The sequence below is a fragment of the Dunckerocampus dactyliophorus genome, chromosome 21 (genome assembly GCF_027744805.1).
Source record: "Dunckerocampus dactyliophorus isolate RoL2022-P2 chromosome 21, RoL_Ddac_1.1, whole genome shotgun sequence".
Lineage (NCBI taxonomy): Eukaryota > Metazoa > Chordata > Actinopteri > Syngnathiformes > Syngnathidae > Dunckerocampus > Dunckerocampus dactyliophorus.
In genome coordinates, this window is record NC_072839.1 from 17054077 (window position 1) to 17075032 (window position 20956).

General features: G+C 43.7%; 1 protein-coding gene across 6 annotated transcripts in view; it reads left to right on the plus strand.

Annotated features, from left to right (window-relative positions):
* The window catches only part of arhgap12b (Rho GTPase activating protein 12b), a 41352-nt gene extending 28395 nt beyond the window's left edge, over window positions 1-12957 (plus strand). Inside the window, exons 5-18 of one of the 6 annotated variants that reach the window (XM_054765169.1) lie at window positions 1160-1240; window positions 1646-1768; window positions 3547-3621; window positions 4647-4708; window positions 4815-4896; window positions 6214-6318; window positions 6386-6484; window positions 6548-6641; window positions 8165-8287; window positions 8369-8467; window positions 8645-8722; window positions 9366-9500; window positions 10364-10469; window positions 12299-12957. In XM_054765169.1, coding sequence (XP_054621144.1) covers window positions 1160-1240; window positions 1646-1768; window positions 3547-3621; window positions 4647-4708; window positions 4815-4896; window positions 6214-6318; window positions 6386-6484; window positions 6548-6641; window positions 8165-8287; window positions 8369-8467; window positions 8645-8722; window positions 9366-9500; window positions 10364-10469; window positions 12299-12473 — 1437 coding nt within the window. In that variant the 3' untranslated portion in view covers window positions 12474-12957. Of the gene's footprint in view, window positions 1-1159; window positions 1241-1645; window positions 1769-3546; window positions 3622-4646; window positions 4709-4814; window positions 4897-6213; window positions 6319-6385; window positions 6485-6547; window positions 6642-8164; window positions 8288-8368; window positions 8468-8644; window positions 8723-9365; window positions 9501-10363; window positions 10470-10700; window positions 11423-12298 lie in introns of those variants that run through there. The other 5 variants (XM_054765170.1, XM_054765171.1, XM_054765172.1 and 2 more) reach the window with 5 other exon arrangements.
* The last annotated feature ends 7999 nt before the right edge of the window (window positions 12958-20956 follow it).

Consider the following 20956-nt stretch of genomic DNA (forward strand, 5'->3'; position numbering starts at 1 on the left):
TGTACATATTCTTGTATACATACAGTATACAGTATATATACATATTCTATATACTGTACATATTCTAGTATACATACAGTATACAGTATATATACATATTCTATATACTGTACATATTCTAGTATACATACAGTATATATACATATTCTATATACTGTACATATTCTTGTATACATACAGTATACAGTATATATACATATTCTATATACTGTACATATTCTAGTATACATACAGTATATATACATATTCTATATACTGTACATATTCTTGTATACATACAGTATACAGTATATATACATATTCTATATACTGTACATATTCTAGTATACATACAGTATATATACATATTCTATATACTGTACATATTCTAGTATACATACAGTGTACTGTATATATACATATTCTATATACTGTACATATTCTAGTATACATACAGTGTACTGTATATACATATTGTAGTGTACATAGAGTATACTGTATATAGATATTCTAGTAGAGTATATACAGTATCCATATTGTAGTGTACAGTACGTAGAGTATATATCTATATTGTAGTATACGGTAGGTAGAGTGTATACTGTATCCACATTGTACGGTGGGAGTGTAATTGCCTATGCTGTGACTGTGTGTGCAGTCATTGGTGGCTTTGAACACCAAGCATTGGTTAATGCTTTTGCTGATGTAGCATAACGGCAGCCATGTTGTCTTCAAAAACAATGCATTTCTTTTGTTTTGATGTGGGGACATTATTAGCAACAACATTGGGAATGTGCTGTGCTGTGTTGAACGTCAGACCTGCCAACATGTACGCAGTTTTGGTACACGCCACACATTTTGACCCTTGGACGTACGCGTCACTGCTCTCCAGGCACGCATTTTGTTTCTAACATTTTGTTTCGAACAAAATAAAAAGCAAAACGCATCTGGTATGCTTTGTATCATTCAGTTTGTGTGCTTAGCTGCATCCCAACAAGCTCAAATCAATGACTTATTGTGGCCACTAGGTGTCGCCAAAAAGCCAAGCACCACCCCGTTTTAACTGAAACATCCAGTATTGCTAAGTATTCCTTGCTAAGTCACAGCTGACTCTCACAGGACCCCAACTATGAAAAAAGCGTGGCTTTAAAAGGCAGTGAAAGTTAATTCCGTGTGTCTGCAGTGGATAAAGCACGTGGATGAACAAGGCCGAGCGTACTACTACAATGCTGATGGATCCAGGTCTGAATGGGAGCTACCAAAGGTAGGATTCCTATGTCAGTACAACAGCAACATTATGTTCTGCACCTGAGACGTTCACCTTTAATAGAAGTCTTCCCCTTCAGTCCTGATTACGTAAGTGGATGAGGGCCTGGCAAGCTCACAGGAGACTCCTGCAGGTCTATTAGCAGCTCATGACATGACTAATCTGGAGGCTTTAGAGCTGATCACAATAGGCCGCCCCATTCTCTGAGTGATTACTCGCTAAGGCAGACACGGGCACGTTTAGAGGCCCCTCACGGGTGTGGCGCTGGGGGGCTGAGAGAGGGGCGTCTCTCTCCGATGCTGCTGTGGACAGCAAAAGGAGAGGTAGGGCTGGAGGGGAAGGTGCTCCAGGCTAACTCAGTGGAGTGAAAAGCTTTGAAGATGTCCTCCTCTTTCCACGCAGTACAACGTCTCCCCTCACTCTGGCGAGGCCCCCAAGAGTCGCAGCTTGGAGAGGAAGCAGCCGGACCCCATCGTCCTCACCAAGTGGAGACATAGCACTTACGTCCTCGACCTCAACGACAAGGTAGGACGTTTGTGACCGCAGCTTTTGGCGGCTTTGCCATCTCCCATGGCCGATTTTAGCGCCATCTTTAAGGCATCTTCAGACTTTGTATCACAGCCTCGTCTGCTCAGAGCTGCTGTGACGCAGTCCCTGGGATGGCTGGAACGACATGTACGCCACATCGACCCCCCCTTTCACAAAGTGTTGGAATCATTTTCATAGTGCAAATAGTTCAAGGCTTTCAAAATAGCGTTGCAGTAACAAAAATAGCATCGCAATCAGTGTTTTCATCAACGAAAACGACGATGCAGTCATTGCGTTGACAAACCCTTGTTGTCATGACGAGCTCACGTGGCTCTTTGATGGCTACGACGTGACAAGTCGTGTGTCAGTTTTCCTTGACAAGACCAGACTGGACTAAAATGCTGGCGGGTGGTCTATCACAGGGGTCCCAAACCTTTTTTCACCCACGGACCAGACTCATGTTGGGGGGGGTTCCTACATGATGGCATGAGCACTCAATAAAGTCATGAAATCTGACCTTTGTGCATTCCCACGTAGTAGCAGCACTTGGAAGCAAATAGGAGGTGAAAGAAAAAGGTTAAAAATACAGTATAGTTGTCTTCTGTGCAGCGTGGCACAATGGTGCGTTCAAGGACCGTCAAACAAAGTGGAATGGGTTGTTGTTGACATAAGGCTTTGTTACTGTATATTGTTTTTTTCAGTACAGTAATGGCCCATATCTCCAGCATTGATATGCAGTTACATGAAATACGATGTAGTTATTCACATATGCCTTTTTTTTTTGTATAGTACTTTATTTATCCCACAGCGGGGAAATTGACTTGTTACAGCAGCAAGCAAGCAAGACAAGTAAAGAGAACAGTGTAAAGAATACATAGTGACTACAACATGGTTCAGGTGGTGCAGGTGTTGTAGAGCCTGACAGCGGTCGGTATGAAGGACCTGCGGAACCTCTCCTTCTTACACCGTAGGTGTAACAGTCTGCTGCTGAAGGAGCTGCTAAGGGAACCCACAGTGTCATGTAGCGGGTGAGAGGTGTTGTCCATGATGGATGTCAGCTTAGCCAACATCCTTCTCTCCCCCACTTCCTCTACGAAAGGAAGGAAGCCACGGAGCCAACCACCTTAGCGGCCCGCTTCGGCCCTGCACACGGACCGGTGGTTGGGGTATGAGAGGTTTAGAACGCATGACATTTACCTCCTGCACATTTGATTGGCTGCGGTCTTTCAGGTGTACTTTGTATGAGAGAGAGTCCGCTTTGTTTATCGTCATCCCATTCCCAATACTGATTGACATCAATTATATTGTCATTTTGTATTTTTCTATACTAAAACGAAGACCTTTTTGAGTTTTTGTTGAGTAAATGTGACAAAGTGTCACACATAGACCTGACTAAAATGTGCATTTTTGAAAGTTACTATTTCAAAGTAAACAGGCTGCCAAAAACATGGCTGGTTAGCTTTGCACCTCGTGTCGTTGTTGAAGGGATTCATGAATGAATCAAGAATGCCCAAATGTTACTAAACGTCATTCAGAAAGCCTTTTACTGCCTCGTTCTCTCCTCATCACACTCTTCTCACATCCTTTCATCATCTTTACGGGAGTCCCTTTTGGCCCGTCTGCGTTATCTTCCAGGACTAACACATGATTTTCTTCTGCCAGTCCATGTTGTGGTTCTACAGCACGGTTCTGATCCGCTAACCCGACTGACATTCTTCATTGGCTGCTGGTCTTTAGAGCCGTAGGAACTCATGGTGTGCTGCTTTTCTTGTTAGGAGTGTGCTCCGGCGCCCAAGCACAGCTCTCCTGACTCCGACTCCTGCCCATCATCTCCGAAGCACCCCTCAACTGTTAGTATCCCACCGCCATCTTCATCATCATCATCACCTCTCTGCTCATCCTCTTGCTAAATCCCAGCCTTGTTTTGCATCCCATCTGCTGCATGGCACCACCTTGAGCTGACTAAGTCATCTAGCTCTAGTGGCACTGACCACTCAGAATGTCCCTAACGTTGAACAATCCAGAGTTCAACCAAACGCAGCAAATCTGGCTGGACTTCAGTACGTCTCCTCAGGCTTTTGCACAAAAGTGTCTATCACGTGATGCCGCCAGTCACCTGACAAGACAAGAAATACGTGATGATAACCATAGAACCGGATAATGTAGCTGCGTGCATGCTAACGGTTGCCTAGCAACTAAAGCTGTACCGAACGGCTAAGTCAACAATATTACGTGATTGTCATAACGGTGTGTTACGTACACTAGCCGTGCTGCTCTCCTTCAATACTTGCATGAAGAGGAAAGGAACGGCTTCCTCTCCCGCCGTCATGCTATCACCATGTTCATCATGCATCATCATCATCATCACACGTTCAGGATGTCCCGGACGTCTGGACAGATAATACACTACACATATATCAGATACAGTCAATATTTCATTTAAAAGAAAGAATCATTGCACAATTCTTACATTTTAGAAATGTAAAAAAATCTATTTGTTATAAAAATGTTGTATATGGTTTTAAAATGGTTTTAAATGGTTTTAAAATGAATCAATTCCTTTTGACAAGAAGATAAACTGTATATTCTATACATGATGCACATTTTCTACACCCTGTAGATTATTGACCTGTTTTACTCCATAAATTGTTGTTTTTTTAACAATTGTATGGCAGTCCAGAACGTGCAAATGTTAACTGCTGAAGATTCTGGAACGGAGAATGTTTGCTTCCAATATTTCCGACGGGAAAAGATGCTTGAAAGTATGAGAAATGTCGCCGCCTGCTGGCGATACTTGGCCATTGCATCAGTCCGCGTGTGTGTATTTCCACGTGTTCTGGCAGCTTCTAATTGGCTGCTGTGTGTTCCTCCACAGCCATCAGAGAAGTGCGGGGTCCTAAATGTCACCAAAATTACGGAAAATGGCAAGAAAGTCAGGTAGGAAGCTTGGATGCACGGGGTGGGGTGGGGTGGGGTGGGGGGTGCTTTGCTTTTTGCTTTTGCTCGTCATTGGTTCCAAATGTGACTTTGTTGTGACACGCAGGAAGAACTGGGCGTCCTCGTGGACGGTCTTACAGGGGTCGTCCCTCCTCTTTGCAAAAGGTCAAGGCGGCAGCACCAGCTGGGTACGTGGTGATGGCTTCTAGACAGGCCAGCCATCTCCGTCATCTTGTCTTCCTCTGGCCAACGCTCTCTCCTCTCCTCCTTCCTGAAGTCGTATTACCACGGCGGCTCCATCCCGGAGCTGCTCCTCTCTCTTCTTAGCACCTGGAAGCACTCGGTCAAGCCCCGTGCTGCCGTCTGCAGGCCCTTGCAGGCGTGTGCTGTATGTCCCCCCCAGCATGGACCCACTTTATTTAGTGTGTGTGTATTTTTACTAATAGCGGCAGCTCCTTTCTCCTGCATTTGACATCGCTAACTCACCTCTGTGAGAGGATGCGTGGACGTTTTGAATGCTCTATGCTGCCGTCTATAGTCTCCTCCCATTTCAGATCAACATTTGCAATAAAAGTTGATCCGTTCCAATCACACAGCCCGTCTCTCTCCAGCTGCCGTTGTGCTAACAAGCCAAATAACCGATGAGACGTCATGCAGAAGCATAACCCGGACTTTAAGACTCGGAACGAGTCATATACCAACAGGAAATAATGTACTAAAAGCCGACCAATCACAGACAGCCCTGATGGCTTGCATCGCCGCACTGTGAGGTTTGATTTTCTACGGGGAAGGTGGACAAGTGAGCTGGCATGGCGTACACTGAAGCCTCCTCGTAGAAGTATAAACCAGCCTTTAACCGTGATGCGTTCAGGGACCATCAAATAACCGTCGTGGGCTTTCAAAGAGACCTGTAAAACAGCGCAAGGAATGACAGCATGCACGGTAGAGCTCTGCTTCCCTTCCAGGACCACCAGTGAAAAACCCATACAAATGTCTACTTGCCCCCCCTCCCGTCCGAACTCTGCTAACCAAATGCTAAAGTCACATCACACAACTATGGCCCACAGCATTTTCATCCCGGTGCACAGAGTGAACTCTTCCTGCCTGTCTGGAGGCGAAAGCCAAGGAAAACGTGTTAGCGGCACCAGACCTAGCGGAATCTGGAGCAGTAGCAAAGGTTCCACAGGCTGGGGAGCACAGAGTAGCCAATAAATGTGACTTAGCGTGATTGAGCTCGTTTATTGATCGGCAGTGCATGGCTAGAGCTAACCGCTCTAATATTAGTTTTTTTCAGAACATTTTGACCTCGCAGGATCTTTTGACACCCCTAATGAGCACGTATTTGTTGACTTGTGGTGAATGAGGTGTGATCGCTGCGTGAAAAATGGCCAATTTTCAGGAGAAAATAACTTTTTTGGACCAGAAATCGGAATGCTGACTTGGGAGTGTGTGTTTGACTTCACTGTGTGCGACATTGTCACTCATTGTGCTTCGCTGCCTTTCAGAAGTTTGGCAGCAACCAATCCAAGCCCGAGTTCACAGTGGACCTGCGCGGTGGTTCAGTGGACTGGGCCTCCAAGGACAAGTCCAGCAAGAAGCACGTCATCGAGGTATCCGACACTGTTGGGCCGAGATGCATGTCGTGCTCCTCTGACCTTCAACCTTTCCGTTCCTCAGCTGAAGACACGTCAGGGGACAGAGCTGCTGATCCAGTCTGAGATTGACAGCGTCATCAGCGACTGGTACCGGGCCCTGACTGAGACCATTAACACACATGTGAGAGGACTGGCTGGTCTTGTGTCTTTGATGGAGCGTCTAACGCTGCTCGTATTCTTTCAGGCGTGGGAGTCGGACGAGGCCATCGAGGAGGACATGCCAGACTCTCCAGGAGCAGAGAAACAGGACAAGGAGAAAGACTCAAAGAAGAACAGAGGTGAGGACGTGTGTCCACATGCACGCACGCACGCACACACACACACACACACACACACACACACACACACAGTTCCCTGTACATTCACCCCTCCCCTCGTTTATGGCGGTTAATGGGTTCCAGACACGACCACAATAAGTGAATTTCCATGAAGTAGGATTCAATATTCATCAATGGAACATTTTCATAGTTAGAGCATAGAAAACCTGTTTGTGACTTTCTAAATCTGCTTTTTAATGTCCTTAGAGCCCTCAAGACATGAAATAACACCCCTATAGTCACCTTTACACTCCTGTTATTCTTTGTTGCTCAACTGTAATACGCAGGCTACAGGGTCACTGCAAGGACACAAGAGTCAGCCTTGGCTTTAAACATTAGCAAGCTAGCGAGCTAACTGGTTAGCCTCCTGTTTATTTACTCTATACTAAACTTCAAGGAAAAGTGCACTTTGTTTTAATTTTGCCCATCATCCACAATCCTTACGTGAGACATGAACACATGTCTTCCTTCTTTCTGTGCGTTCTAAAGATATAAAAACGGGTAAAAAGAGGCAGCTAATTAATGCACGTAATGGGACGCACCTATTCGGCCTAGAAAGGCCGCTATTAAAACACCTCCAGCAAGGTTTAGTGGTTTTCCATCCATGCTGTGAGCATGTAGTAGCAGGTACATTCATGATAACATGGAATACTTCCTTCCTGGGTGCATTGATTTCACATAGCAACATAGAAAGGAATGCTACACCTAGCATCAAAAACAAAAACACAGCAGCAGTGGCGGCAGCTCCAATATGTAGCGTTACCTTTGGCTAGCGGCCTGAGGCGTTGTGAGCAAGTGTGTGGTGAAGCTAGTTGCTAGCCTGCTAGTAGCTAGCCGCTGTGGTGTGGTGAGGTGTCACTACGCCAGTAAGGTAGTTCTTGGGCGTAACAATAATAATAACAATGTGGTTCATATGCAGCTCATATGATGGAAATGGAGCCTTGTTGGCGCTTGTTGGAGGTTTTTTCAGAAGGCTTTATAAGGGGAATACGTGCGTCCCATTACGTGCATTCTTAGCTGCCTCTTTTTACCTGTTTTTATATCTTTAGAAGGCACAGGAAAGAGAGACATTTGTGTTCAAGGTTGTCGCAGGACAAAATTCCAAAACAGGTACACTTTTCCTTTAAGAAAGGGTTTAAAATGAGATGAGGAAGAAGAACAAAGAAGCCAAAAGCGTACCACTTCCACATGGAATGGGAGGAGAACTTGTTTTGACTCTTATCATGTGGAGTCCATGCAGTGTGATGGTAAGCTAATACAGTACCTGTGTCAGTAATGGAACTTTACTGACCACTAGTGGCCAGAATACTACCTACACCTTCGGTGTGTCTACTGTATATTGTTTGACTAATAATACACCGCAGTCAAACACGAAACAGTCATCATTTAGTGCTTTGTGAAAAACTGTGAGGGAGCAGTAATGGGAGGGTGACATTGATTGTTAGCAAGGCAGCTAACGTAGTCAGTCTGCCGTCTTCCCACAGTCGTGATGAAGACCTCCGTGAGTATGGACGCGTCAGACCAGAAGAAAACTCGCATGAAGCTGAAGAAGTTTTTGACACGCCGACCCACCTACCAGGCGGTCCGAGACAAAGGCTACATCAAAGGTAGCTGGAGGAAGAAGACGACGTCGTGTTCCACACGCAGCTTTCACAGATCACCTTTCTGTCCTGCTTTCTGCCTTTCAGATCAAGTTTTTGGCTGCAGTCTGAGCAGCCTGTGCCAGCGGGAGAACACGTCTGTGCCCACGTTCGTCAGAACGTGTATCGAGCACGTGGAGAACACGGGTATGATGAACATCACATGACTTTTTCTTGGCCACTAACATGCGGTAGATCAACAGAAATATCAGTGCTTTGATGTCAGTGCTTATCCTTCGTGAGAAGCACAGTAGGTGTCCAGCCTTTATACAAGCTGTGTGCATCATATGTGTGTTTATGTTTGTTATTGTGTGTGTGTTGCAGGTCTGAGTATTGATGGCTTGTACAGAGTGAGCGGGAACCTGGCAGTGATTCAGAAGCTGCGCTTTGCTGTCAATCACGGTAAAACACACTTACTGTCTTATGTCATTAGCTAGCCCCGCACTAGCGCTCTCCAAAGTGCGGCCCGGGGACCGTTTGCGGCCGGAGGCTTGGTTTGTATCGGCCCTCAACATATTATGAAATTCATCAAGAAGGCTATAACATTGCACTTAAAACACTGAAAATGGTGAGAGAGCACCCGGCACCCTCACTGGTCGCCATCTTGGCTCCGTGGTGGAAGGGGAGGGACTAACTTGAGTATTTAATGTCGCCAGGATGTATCATTTCCATCTCTTCCTCACGTGTAACGATTGCACCTGTTCCAGTGTGGTTCATGTAAAATGATGGTTATTCTCTGTAGAATGTACATTTTCTTCATATTTGTGGCTGCCTGGAAGGGATTGGTTGGATTTCATGTATTTCCTGTGGGAACAGGTGCTTGGGTGTGATGAATGATGAATGCATATGGAGGCTGATCACGGCGCATTTCCAAGCACATCCAGCAGAGGGCGCATGTCAGAGACGCTTCCATCTTAAGAGCAGTTTTCTGTGGGATGATTGTAGACCAAAGGAATCCATAACTGCTGCAGGAAATACTGCAGTACCATCCATGTCAGCAACATCTTCTCTGTGTGGGCTGAAATGTTCCTTGTGTGTTCATCAGATGAGAAGGTACAGTTGGACGACAGCAAGTGGGAGGACATCCACGTCACCACGGGAGCGCTCAAGATGTTCTTCCGGGAACTTCCTGAACCGCTCTTCACTTACGGATCCTTCAACGACTTTGTTCATGCTATTAGTACGTCACTTCTCGTACTCTGTACCACACCCTACCCATGTACGGTAGCCACGTACAGTAAAAGTACACATATATGGTAAAAGTACACATACATGGTAAAAGTACACATGTAAGGTAAAAGTACACATGTACTGTAGCCACGTACAGTAAAAGTACACATATACGGTAAAAGTACACATACATGATAAAAGTACACATGTACGGTAGCCACGTACAGTAAAAGTACACATATACGGTAAAAGTACACATACATGGTAAAAGTACACATGTACGGTAGCCACGTACAGTAAAAGTACACATATACGGTAAAAGTACACATACATGGTAAAAGTACACATGTACGGTAGCCACGTACAGTAAAAGTACACATATACGGTAAAAGTACACATACATGATAAAAGTACACATGTACGGTAGCCACGTACAGTAAAAGTACACATATACGGTAAAAGTACACATACATGGTAAAAGTACACATGTACGGTAGCCACGTACAGTAAAAGTACACATGTACTGTAGCCACGTACAGTAAAAGTACCCACGTACAGTAACTACACGTGTACTGTACATACACGGTAGCCATATAGAGTAATCTCTCTTCAAGACAGGTAACTACAGCGTATGATGAAAAGCAGGACATTTTCATCATTTTGTAAAAGAAAAGAAAAAGGGACACGTAGCCCGGGATAGTCACATGACTCGTAAATGTTTCCTAGACGTCACAGGAAGGTGATGAGTTCAAGTGAAGTATTGCGCTGTACGGAAGACATTGAAGGTGTTTGGCTGCCGCTGCGTGTGTACAAAGTGTCCACAAGGTGGCGCCGCTTGCCTGACAATTCCCTGCCCTCGTGTGTCTGCTTCAGAATGTTGTGACTACAAGCAGCGATTGAATTCCATCAAAGACTTGATCAAGAAGTTGCCAAAAGCCAACCAGGACACAATGCAAGTCCTCTTCAAACACCTGCGCAGGTGAGACCATACCATCATATTTACACATCTTCTTGCACTTCCTGGCAGTAGGTACACTGTATGTAGTACAAATACTTCACACTACACTAAATGGTGTGGACACACGTACAGTACACAATGTGTGTGTGTGTGTGTCCTCACTTCCAGGCTAAGCTTAAAAAAACATCTCCTGCATATCAGCACTTCATGAAAGAAATCCCTAACCTTTCACTCATTCATTTCCTCCACAAGGCCTTTCAAGCCAGACGATGCTTCACGTAGGAAATCACGTCAACACAATTCATCTGCTGCAGACACCCAAAACTATGAAGAAAAAATGCCTTTTGTAGAGAATAAATGTAGTTTTACATGACGTGAAGCAACCTTACACCAGGTTATTGTTCTAGCAAGATGTGGGGTGCTTTGTTTGTTTGGGCACTCCATTCCATGGAAGTAGTACACAGCAAACACACTCGTTTGTTACGTGCAATAATGGACCAAAACCAAGGCAAAATTGTATCTGAAATGTAGAGGAGAACTGGTGCGGAGTAAGTATCAGTTGATAGTAAGTATGAAAGAATAATACGTGTGAATTGATGAGGAGATGAATATGTTAATTCAAGTGTTTTTATTCCCCAGTAGCATGATGGTGGTTCCCAATGTTCCCAATGACATTTTCCCAGCTTGTGCATTTGCATTTATATGGCCCTGCATTTGCTGTAATTTAGTAGCCATGGTGGTGTTTGTTGAGGACATTTATGGTGTGACATTCAGCGTATGGAGGAGGGCGTTATATCAAGCGGATGGATTTGATGTTATTTTCTCCCTTCATGAATATGTTATTGTTTCCTTGCTTCTGTTTAAAAGCAACTCCAGTCGTATTGCTCTCCTCTTGCCGGGGGTGCCGGCGCTGATTTGGTGTGTGTGTGTGTGTGTGTGTGTGTGTGTGTGTGTGTGTGTGTGTGTTCTGAGTCCTACATCTCAATGCTAGCCATGGAAGTGAATGTAAACACTGTAGGAGTTGTTGTAATCTTCCTAATGTCCAACACTGCTTGCTTTTACCACCAAGGGTTGCGATATGAACGTGAAAGGATGCTCATAAGGCACAATCCATTCCATATGCTAAACACTTGCGTATACGCACAGCCACAGACACCATACATGGATTGGTTTTGACTTTTACAGGAAGAATACCATCGACGTTGGATGTAAGTTATGTCATGTAAAAGAAACGATGAATAAACATGCACTGATGTGATGTCAGATCAAGCATCTGATGTGGCTTCAGTCACCCTTGAGAGCAGGACACCTGCTTCAAAGGAAGCTGAATAGCTAGGCAGTGACAGTTGTGTTGCTCATGCTCAGGAAAACACTGCCCCCTAGTGTTCTCTCAATGCCGCTACATGTAATGCATGTGCATTACATGTAATGAATGTATATTACATGTAATGCATGTGCATTACATGTAATGAATGTATATTACATGTAATGCATGTGCATTACATGTAATAAACGTATATTACATGTAATGCATGCGCCTTGCAGGCTGCTGCAGCTAAGCGTGAGCTAAGTATCATGAGCGTTCGCCTCGAGGTGTGATCCAAGATGGCTGCGTAAACAAACCAAGCACGAGTACAACAGTTTGTGATGCACGCTAACCGAACAGGCGAACACAAGCCAAGGCAAAATTGTAACGAAAATGTAGCATGTTATCTGTAAAATGCGCTACCCGGGTCGCACGTTAGACGAAGGACCCCTGCAATGACTGTCCCTGGTAGATTGTTGCGTTTACAAAGGAATCATTTTGTTGCAAATGTCTCATTCTCCTCACCTGCCCTGGTCCCACACAGGGTGATCGACCACGGAGAAGCGAACCGCATGACGACCCAAAGCGTGGCCATCGTGTTCGGACCCACGCTGCTGCGGCCGGAGACGGAGACGGGCAACATAGCGGTCCACATGGTCTACCAGAACCAGATAGTGGAGCTCATCCTGCTGGAGTATGAGGGCATCTTTGGCAGGTAGACGCCAAGCCGCTTCAGACTTTTTGCTGTTTTTGGGCGTGAGCGTGTCGCCGGCGAGCTGGGGAGGGAAACGAGCGTCGTGGGCACTTCCAAGCGACGGACATGAGTTGGAAGGATTTGACATGTGGATGACGAGGTTTCACATGGACTATGTTGCCATTTGGTGGATTTGAGAGTGGAGGCTTTTTGTTTCCAGCCACTGAATCCTTCAGGATCCTCCAATCCTGAAGGTCGCTGCTCCAGACCCTCAGCTGTGGTGGTCTTCCGTGTCTGTGACGCCACCTTGTGCTTCAGGTGGGAAGTGTTTGTAAAGTGTTTTCTTGTTTTGTTTGCACATGAATGAACTGGAGCAGCGTTCACGTTGTGTTCCCGTCACCCCACCCCCACACCTGTAAGTGTTGACCCCCATGGAGGGGAAAAAACAGTGTTTGTTGCTGAGACTGAATTAAAACCTGCACAGAAGCATCTTTGGCCTGGTTGTACAACACGGTGTGCTCTTCTTGTCATGTTTGTTTGTCTGTGTCGCTCGGTGTGGCGGCTGCAGGCGTCTCTGGGGTCCCGCAGTGACTCGTTCCAGCGCTGATGAGCCTCCACTCGGCTCCCAATCAAGCATTCCCGCAATAGCAGCACTAGTTCACACGCTTCGCTCTCACACAAGCTCATGGCTGCAATTTCTTCCACTGATCACGTGTGCGTGCATGTGTGCGTGCATGTAGGCAGGGCGCAACGGTTTGCACGTCACACTCCCGGTTGGCTTTCAAGGTGATGCTTTGGTTCACGTTGGGTTGAGTAAAATGATCTTTACAATTCTCCAAGAAAACATACACAAATGTATTCACACCGCGGGTGTCACATGTTGCTTGCATGACAATGAAATAGTGGGGGCCACTTTGACACATTTCCTACATTAAAGATGTCAAAGCAACCCAAAGTACTGTACTTTCTGGGACCATAAGCCACACTTCTCTTCATAGTTTGGCTGGTCCTGTCACTTACACCAGTGGTCCCCAACCCACAGACTGGCTTGTGTTCCCACAAATCTCCCGCAGACCGGGGAGGGTCATACATTATAGCGACCTAATTTATCTTATTTATGATGTAATGTGTAAAACTAAGACATGAATAACATCAAATTAAAAGCACAAAATGAATGCCGACCCACAATCCACCAGTTCAAGTTCCTGCCAAGGTGTCCAGAGAGATGATGACATGGCTGCTTGACGTGTGTGGGAAAAGGCAGTGTGCTAGCATGAATTAACTTGAGACAAATGTGCACATTAGCACTCAATTAATCATCAAACTTACCTTCATGCATTCCCACATAGTACACTAAGTCCATAGTACATAGTAAGTCCCCTACTAACGAACATCCGACGTGCGAACTTTCGGAGATACAAACGCAAGCTGACTAGTCTATGTTTTCATGTGTTTTGCCTTATAAGTCCATATTTATACTGTACATGCTTGACCAGCAGAGGGCACTGTGACACTGCTAATGGGACCAACAGGGAGAACAAGAGGAGGAGGAGGGGAGGAGAGAGAAAGCTACATTGTAGTTGTATGATACAACCCGGACAGAGCGCGTGATTAAAGTTTATGAAGAGTTAATACGGCTGCTTAATTCTACACCACCCACAGAACACTACCTCTTTTAGAAGAGTCTAACCACCACCACCATTTGCCCTTTTTTCCAATAACTCCTCCTTCTCCACGACGTATGCTGGACCACTCCTCTTCAAAGGTAAATAACATTTATCATTACGTATTATTATATCACTTTTATTCTTGTTTTTTTCATTAATTATCCTGGTTTAATATTACTACTGCATCCAAACTCATATTTACATACATACACATATACTGTATATGTATACACGTACATGTAGTACCTATATTATTGCTAATATTACCTTTTCCCCTACTTAAGAACAATTCCACTTAAGAACGGTCGTCTGCAACCAATTGTGTTCGTAAGTTGAGGACTTGGTGAAACAGCATTTGAGACCAAATATGAGGTGAAAGAAAAATGGTAAAAATACAGTAGTAGTCTATCTGTGCGGCATGAGATAAAGTTAGCACACCCACAATGTCAAGTGAGACGGATCCGGCCACTTTTCAAAATAAAACGTAAAAAAAATGAAATAATGGAAATTATTTTTTCTTTTTGTGTGGCCTGGTACCAAATGACCCCTGGCCTGGTACCGGGCCACGGCCTGGGGGTTGGGGACCGCTGACTTACAGTATATATACGGGATATTAGGGATGGCCGATAATATCGGCTCAGCGATATTGCCATAAAAAACACCTCTCAAGCGTATCAACAACCGTGGGTGGCTAGTAGCAAGCTAGCTCACTCCTTCCATCCATTTCTGTGTCGCTTATGCTCAATAGCAGAAATGTTACAATTCCCAGAAGCAAGTGCGGATAAAATCTGACACTTCTGTGTGCGCCGGATTAGGAGAGTCTGTAGGGATGTCCATGAAAATGCTGCTTTTTCCGTATGACATTGCGTGTATTTTCATTCAGATACATGTTTATTAGGTACATTACTTCTTCCTCTTCAGTTTACTATTTAGTATTTATCCTGTGTTGGACCACATCCTCTCGGTGGCGGCCTTGAGTGTTAAGTCCAACTTTAAGCCTTTCAAACTCCTGGATGTTTCCAGCTCACTGCTGATGCTGTGTCCACTAGCAATAATATCGGCACATCGGATATCAGCAAAAAAGCCAATATCAGACATCCCTAAAATATTTATATGTAATCATAAAAATTCAAATTGAATACGGGTGTCACAATGACTATATACCATACTGCATATCATACTATATATCATACTGCATATCATACTATATACCATACTGTATATCATACTATATATCATACTGTATATCATACTATATACCATACTGCATATCATACTATATACCATACTGTATATCATACTATATACCATACTGTATATCATACTATATACCATACTGTATATCATACTATATATCATACTGTATATCATACTATATACCATACTGCATATCATACTATATACCATACTGCATATCATACTATATACCATACTGTATATCATACTATATATCATACTGTATATCATACTATATACCATACTGCATATCATACTATATACCATACTGCATATCATACTATATACCATACTGTATATCATACTATATATCATACTGTATATCATACTATATACCATACTGCATATCATACTATATACCATACTGTATATCATACTATATATCATACTGTATATCATACTATATACCATACTGTATATCATACTATATATCATACTGTATATCATACTATATATCATACTGTATATCATACTATATACCATACTGTATATCATACTATATACCATACTGCATATCATACTATATATCATACTGTATATCATACTATATACCATACTGTATATCATACTATATATCATACTGCATATCATACTATATACCATACTGCATATCATACTATATACCATACTGCATATCATACTATATATCATACTGTATATCATACTATATATCATACTGCATATCATACTATATATCATACTGCATATCATACTATATACCATACTGCATATCATACTATATATCATACTGTATATCATACTATATATCATACTGCATATCATACTATATATCATACTGTATATCATACTATATACCATACTGCATATCATACTATATATCATACTGCATATCATACTATATACCATACTGCATATCATACTATATATCATACTGTATATCATACTATATATATATATATATATATATATATATATATATATATATATATATATATATACGTATATATCTATCATGCTGCATACCATAGTGCATGTGAGCGTGATCATGGCAAAGGCAGGAGGTGAGTATGTGTTGTTCCACTTCAATCGAGTGTAAAGCCTTTCATGAATGGATGTCCTGTGCTGTGATGTCCTGCTTATTGAGTGCCGTGATTAAGCTTCCTTGTCTCAATCAATTATTTTCCTAGCTGTTAATTATGAAAAGCACTTTAGTATATTTCTTCGTCGTTTTCAGACGCTTCCATCAATTTCTCTTCTAGTCCTGACTCTGCAGGTCAGACGTGACTGCCGACCCGAAGGTTTCCGATTAATTGATGTCTAATTAGGTAATTGCCAGGGTGCCAGCTTTGATTAAGAAGCACCCAGCGGTGAAAGTGCTGAGCAAAGCGGTCTGCAGGAAAGCTTCATTTAGCTTTCCATTTCTTATCCTGCAAGCTGTCAATGATCACATGAGCTACACTGCATGCACGACTGCACAAGATAAATAACAGCTACATGTAGATGTTTCACGTCATTTATTCATTTTAGTGTATTTTATATGAAGTAAAAAAGTATCAGTATCAGGAATACCAGCCCTGTATTTACTTGGTATCACATTGATACCAACGTTTGCAGTGTGGCCAGACCCTACAAGTCATTCATGTCCCAGCAACACAAATCAGCAAACATTAGTTCCACTGTAGAATCCAGCAATCTACATCCAGTATGTCAACACACGCTATCATATCATTCTCCTCAATGAAGTAAATCCACACTTTCCACAGGACTACCTTCCAGGACCAGCAAAGAGACAAAATCCAGGAGTCAGTACGGTACATAAAAATGTCTTCTTTTGACATATGTCTCGCATCAAACACTCCTGCTAGCTTGATGTTGTTTCATGAATGAATACAGTCTATTATTAGTAAGCAATGTAAGCAATGTTGACAGCTTTTTGCCTAAATGAAGCATTTTCATGCATACAAATGTCTAAATGAAATGACAAATATAAGGCTTCAGAAGACGCATTGAAAGACACGCTGTGATGATATGTAGTATTCCACACTGGTCGCGAGGTGTCACTAATGTTACATTGATGACACAAGAGCCGCCACAGGAAGTACTGGACAGAAGCCAGACATAAAAAGGAACAACAAGGAACTCCCTCAATGTTAACGCATGTGAGTCTATATTATGTCTTGTTTATGTCTTATTATGTCTACTGTATTGGGTAACAGGAGTGTCAAGGGGACTATGGGGGTGTTATTTCATGTCCACAGGGCTCTAATAATGTTAAAATCGTATTTAGAAGGTGGTCAACAGGTTTATTATGCCTAATATGTTTTATTTTGTCTTACTATGTCTACTGTATTGGGTAACAAGAGTGTAAAGATGACTATGGGGGTGTTATTTCATGTCCACAGGGCTCTAATAATGTAAAAAAAAAAAAAAAGTGTATGCAGAAGGTAGTAAACAGGTTTTCTATGCTCAAAATACCAAAACAGGAATCCTACTTGGCAGAGCTTCACTTATCATGGTCGTGTCTGGAACCAATGAAGCGCCATGAAGGAGGATCAGTGCAAAGAAACATCTGGTATACAGTATTTGTACAGTAAGAATGTATTGGACGTATTTTGCTCAGAAATCAACTTAAGCAACACAAAATCTGAGGAGCCGTTTGGGTGCTGAAAGGTCCGGCTCTTTTTCGGGAGCTGAGCCAAAAGAAGCGGTTCCCGTAAAAGACAGGAGCTTCCATCAGTAATTCCAACGTGTCCGTGTGATTTTTGGAAGAGCTGTCACCGTCTTAGACGCCACATTGGGCATCCATTGCACTTCAACGGCGTACTGGAAGTTTAACTTTGTTATTTTTTCACGCTTGACTTGGTGAAAATGTGCTATTATTTGCTCTTTTTGCTTTTGGAGCAGGAACGAACAAACCTCTGCTGAATGTTTGATGAGCCACAAGTCAACCGCAGCCAAATTCCAGCTTTACGTGTCCAAACCACAGGTGCCCACCTCACCCCCACTCCTCCATGACGTAAAGGTCTATTTGGGCTGGACGGAGCACCTCAGAATCAACAAACGTGTTTTCAAGCGGAGACAGAAAGAAGTTTCCAAATGAGGGAAGAATGAGATGATTTGTATAATTGATGCCTGCGACCGCAGCCTGAGTGCTCGGAGCGTTTGAAGTGCTCCAGATGCTGGCGGTGGTTTCCCGGCCTCATCTGGGCGCTGGCGGGGCGGAGGTGTGGGCAGGTAATGTGAACATGCCATTATGGAACATTAAAGATTCATGCGTGGAAGCTTTCCAAAGCCTCCTTCTGCTTTCTTTGCACGTTGAAGCACTCCCACATGAGCATGGAGATGCTACCTTTCAACCTTCCACATGCAGCGCCGTGCATCCCCGTCACCTTCCGTGGACACTTTCTTACACTTGCCTTGTTGCGTCCTCGCTCTTTTTGTTTGGTGCTTTTATTTCGTTGCATCTGTTTCCTGTTTCAGCTGAATGTTTCAACTTTACTCTGGTTGGAGGGAGCTGGGGAGCACACCTGTCCTTCGTGTGGAAGGGCGTGTCCGGTTCTGTTTGGTTGTGCTGTGGTTCCGTGTGCGTTGCATGATTGATGATGTTTCCTGCTGTTATTTTTTGCTACTTGGACTTTTTGTGTGAAGTTCTTGATTCCTGGTTTAAGCTTCCTAGTTACAGCTCCTAGTTCCTTGGTAAAATTCCTGATTCCTGGTTAAAGTTCCTGGTTTGTGGGTAAAGTTTGTGGTCCCTGCAGTGGAAAAGCAGCTTTGTTGAGTGTGTTGTTGCGTGCAGGTGGTGTGGTGGTTTGAGAAGGCGGACTTTGCTGTGTCCCACATAAGCTGATGGGATTTGCCAACACGGTGTGCCAACATGCTCCTTAATTAGCCTGCATTTTGGGGGCATAAATGTTTTTTCCATGAGTAGCAAGGCAGCGCAGTGCAAAGTGGGTGGATGATATATTATGCTGATCCTCCTTGGCGCCGTAAAGCATACATTACATTTGAATTTGCGGAAGGAGCTCGGAGGGCCGCTGCCACGGTTCTTCTTTGTTGTGCTGTCAGCGCTAATCTCTCCCCAGGGGTCTCAGCGGCAGCTCTCGCCTTCTCTCCGGTTGCTGCCCCCAGACTGCCAGGAAAAGGACGGAGGATGGAGGAGAGCCAGGAGGGCACCCACACATGGTGCTAACCCGCCTCCCACCTTCTGCTGCGGGCCCGCTTTGCTCAGAAGAAAAGAGTTCCTTATTTGCTCAAATGATCAAATATGTCTTCAGCTTATCATCATCCGTCTCCATGGAGACCTTTTTCACACGCTGCTTCAGTTTCATTTCGGCATGAAAGACGTAATACCAGCAGGTTGCAGTTTGGATTACCTCCTGCAGGGAAACAATAACCAGCCAATCAGCTTCTCTTGAAAGACCCACATTTGAATCCGTGAAAGCGTTCCTTGCGTGATTTGTGAAGAAAACAACAATCTCGTCTTTTTTTGTATGTTTTTTAAAGAAAATATTGTCATCCTAACAAATTGCTGACTTTATTCCAGAATATGAGGACTTTATTTTTGTCGTATCATACATTTTTCAAGTAATTTTCCCAAAATTGCTGTAGCTTCATTTTTTTGGTAAACTTGTTTTGAGGCCAGCCAGAAGAAGACACGTCAACAAGGACGAGGAACACAACAAGTCATAAGAATGTGAACCAATAAAAGAAGTCTTTTGTTCTCATAGTATTACTTTACAAAATACTGTTCTCCAAAAAATATTTAAAAAATATAAAGTTGTTCTTTGGTAAGATTCCAACTTTTTCCTTTATATATATATTCAATTTGAATATTTCATCATTATTATTCTTGTTAAACGGCTGCATTGTTGCTGTTGTTATTTGGACGTTCTCTTGTTGATGTATTGGATTTTTAGTTCTCTCTTCTTCCACTAGGGGGCAGTGAAATGCACATCCTTTCTCTCAGGCTCTGCTTTTTCTTTTTCTTGATCTTCTCCAATCCCAAGCACCTTCAAGCACCTTCAAGTACCCTCAAGCACGTCCATCCACTGATGAGGACAAGTAGACAGTCTTCTAAACGTCCATTTATTGTCCACCACCTGTCTTCTCTAGTCGTGTTTCGGCGTGGACGTGATTCACGTGCTGCCAATTTCTTTCTTGTGTTTTCTTCTGGCGCTCCGTCACCAGGCTAGAACCGGGCGGGGGGTGATGAAGAGGTGGGGTTGTTGGTGGGGGTTGTTGACCGAGTAGACCCCAGGGTGGTGGGGGCGGCCCCTGGATGACGAGGTGGAGCCTGATTGATTTGTCAATGTGGAACCATCTGGCACGGAAACATGGCCCCCAACTTCCTGTGGAGGAAGAAAGCGGGTCACGTGACCAATGAGATTTAAACACACCTTAAAAAAAAAACCAAAAATTTCATTTGTGCCTTTCTCTCTCTTTTATTCTGAAGTGACTTTTGGTTCGCACCCAAAACATAACAGGAGATGCACGACCCAGATTGGAGGGTGCGGACGGGAGGGTTTGGACGGGAGGGTGTGGACGGATGGGAGGGTGTGGACGGGAGGGTTACGGTAGGTGTCCACATAGCAAAGAGTGAGAGCTCAGAGGTCACACTGGCTGTGTGAAGGTCAGTGATGCTAAT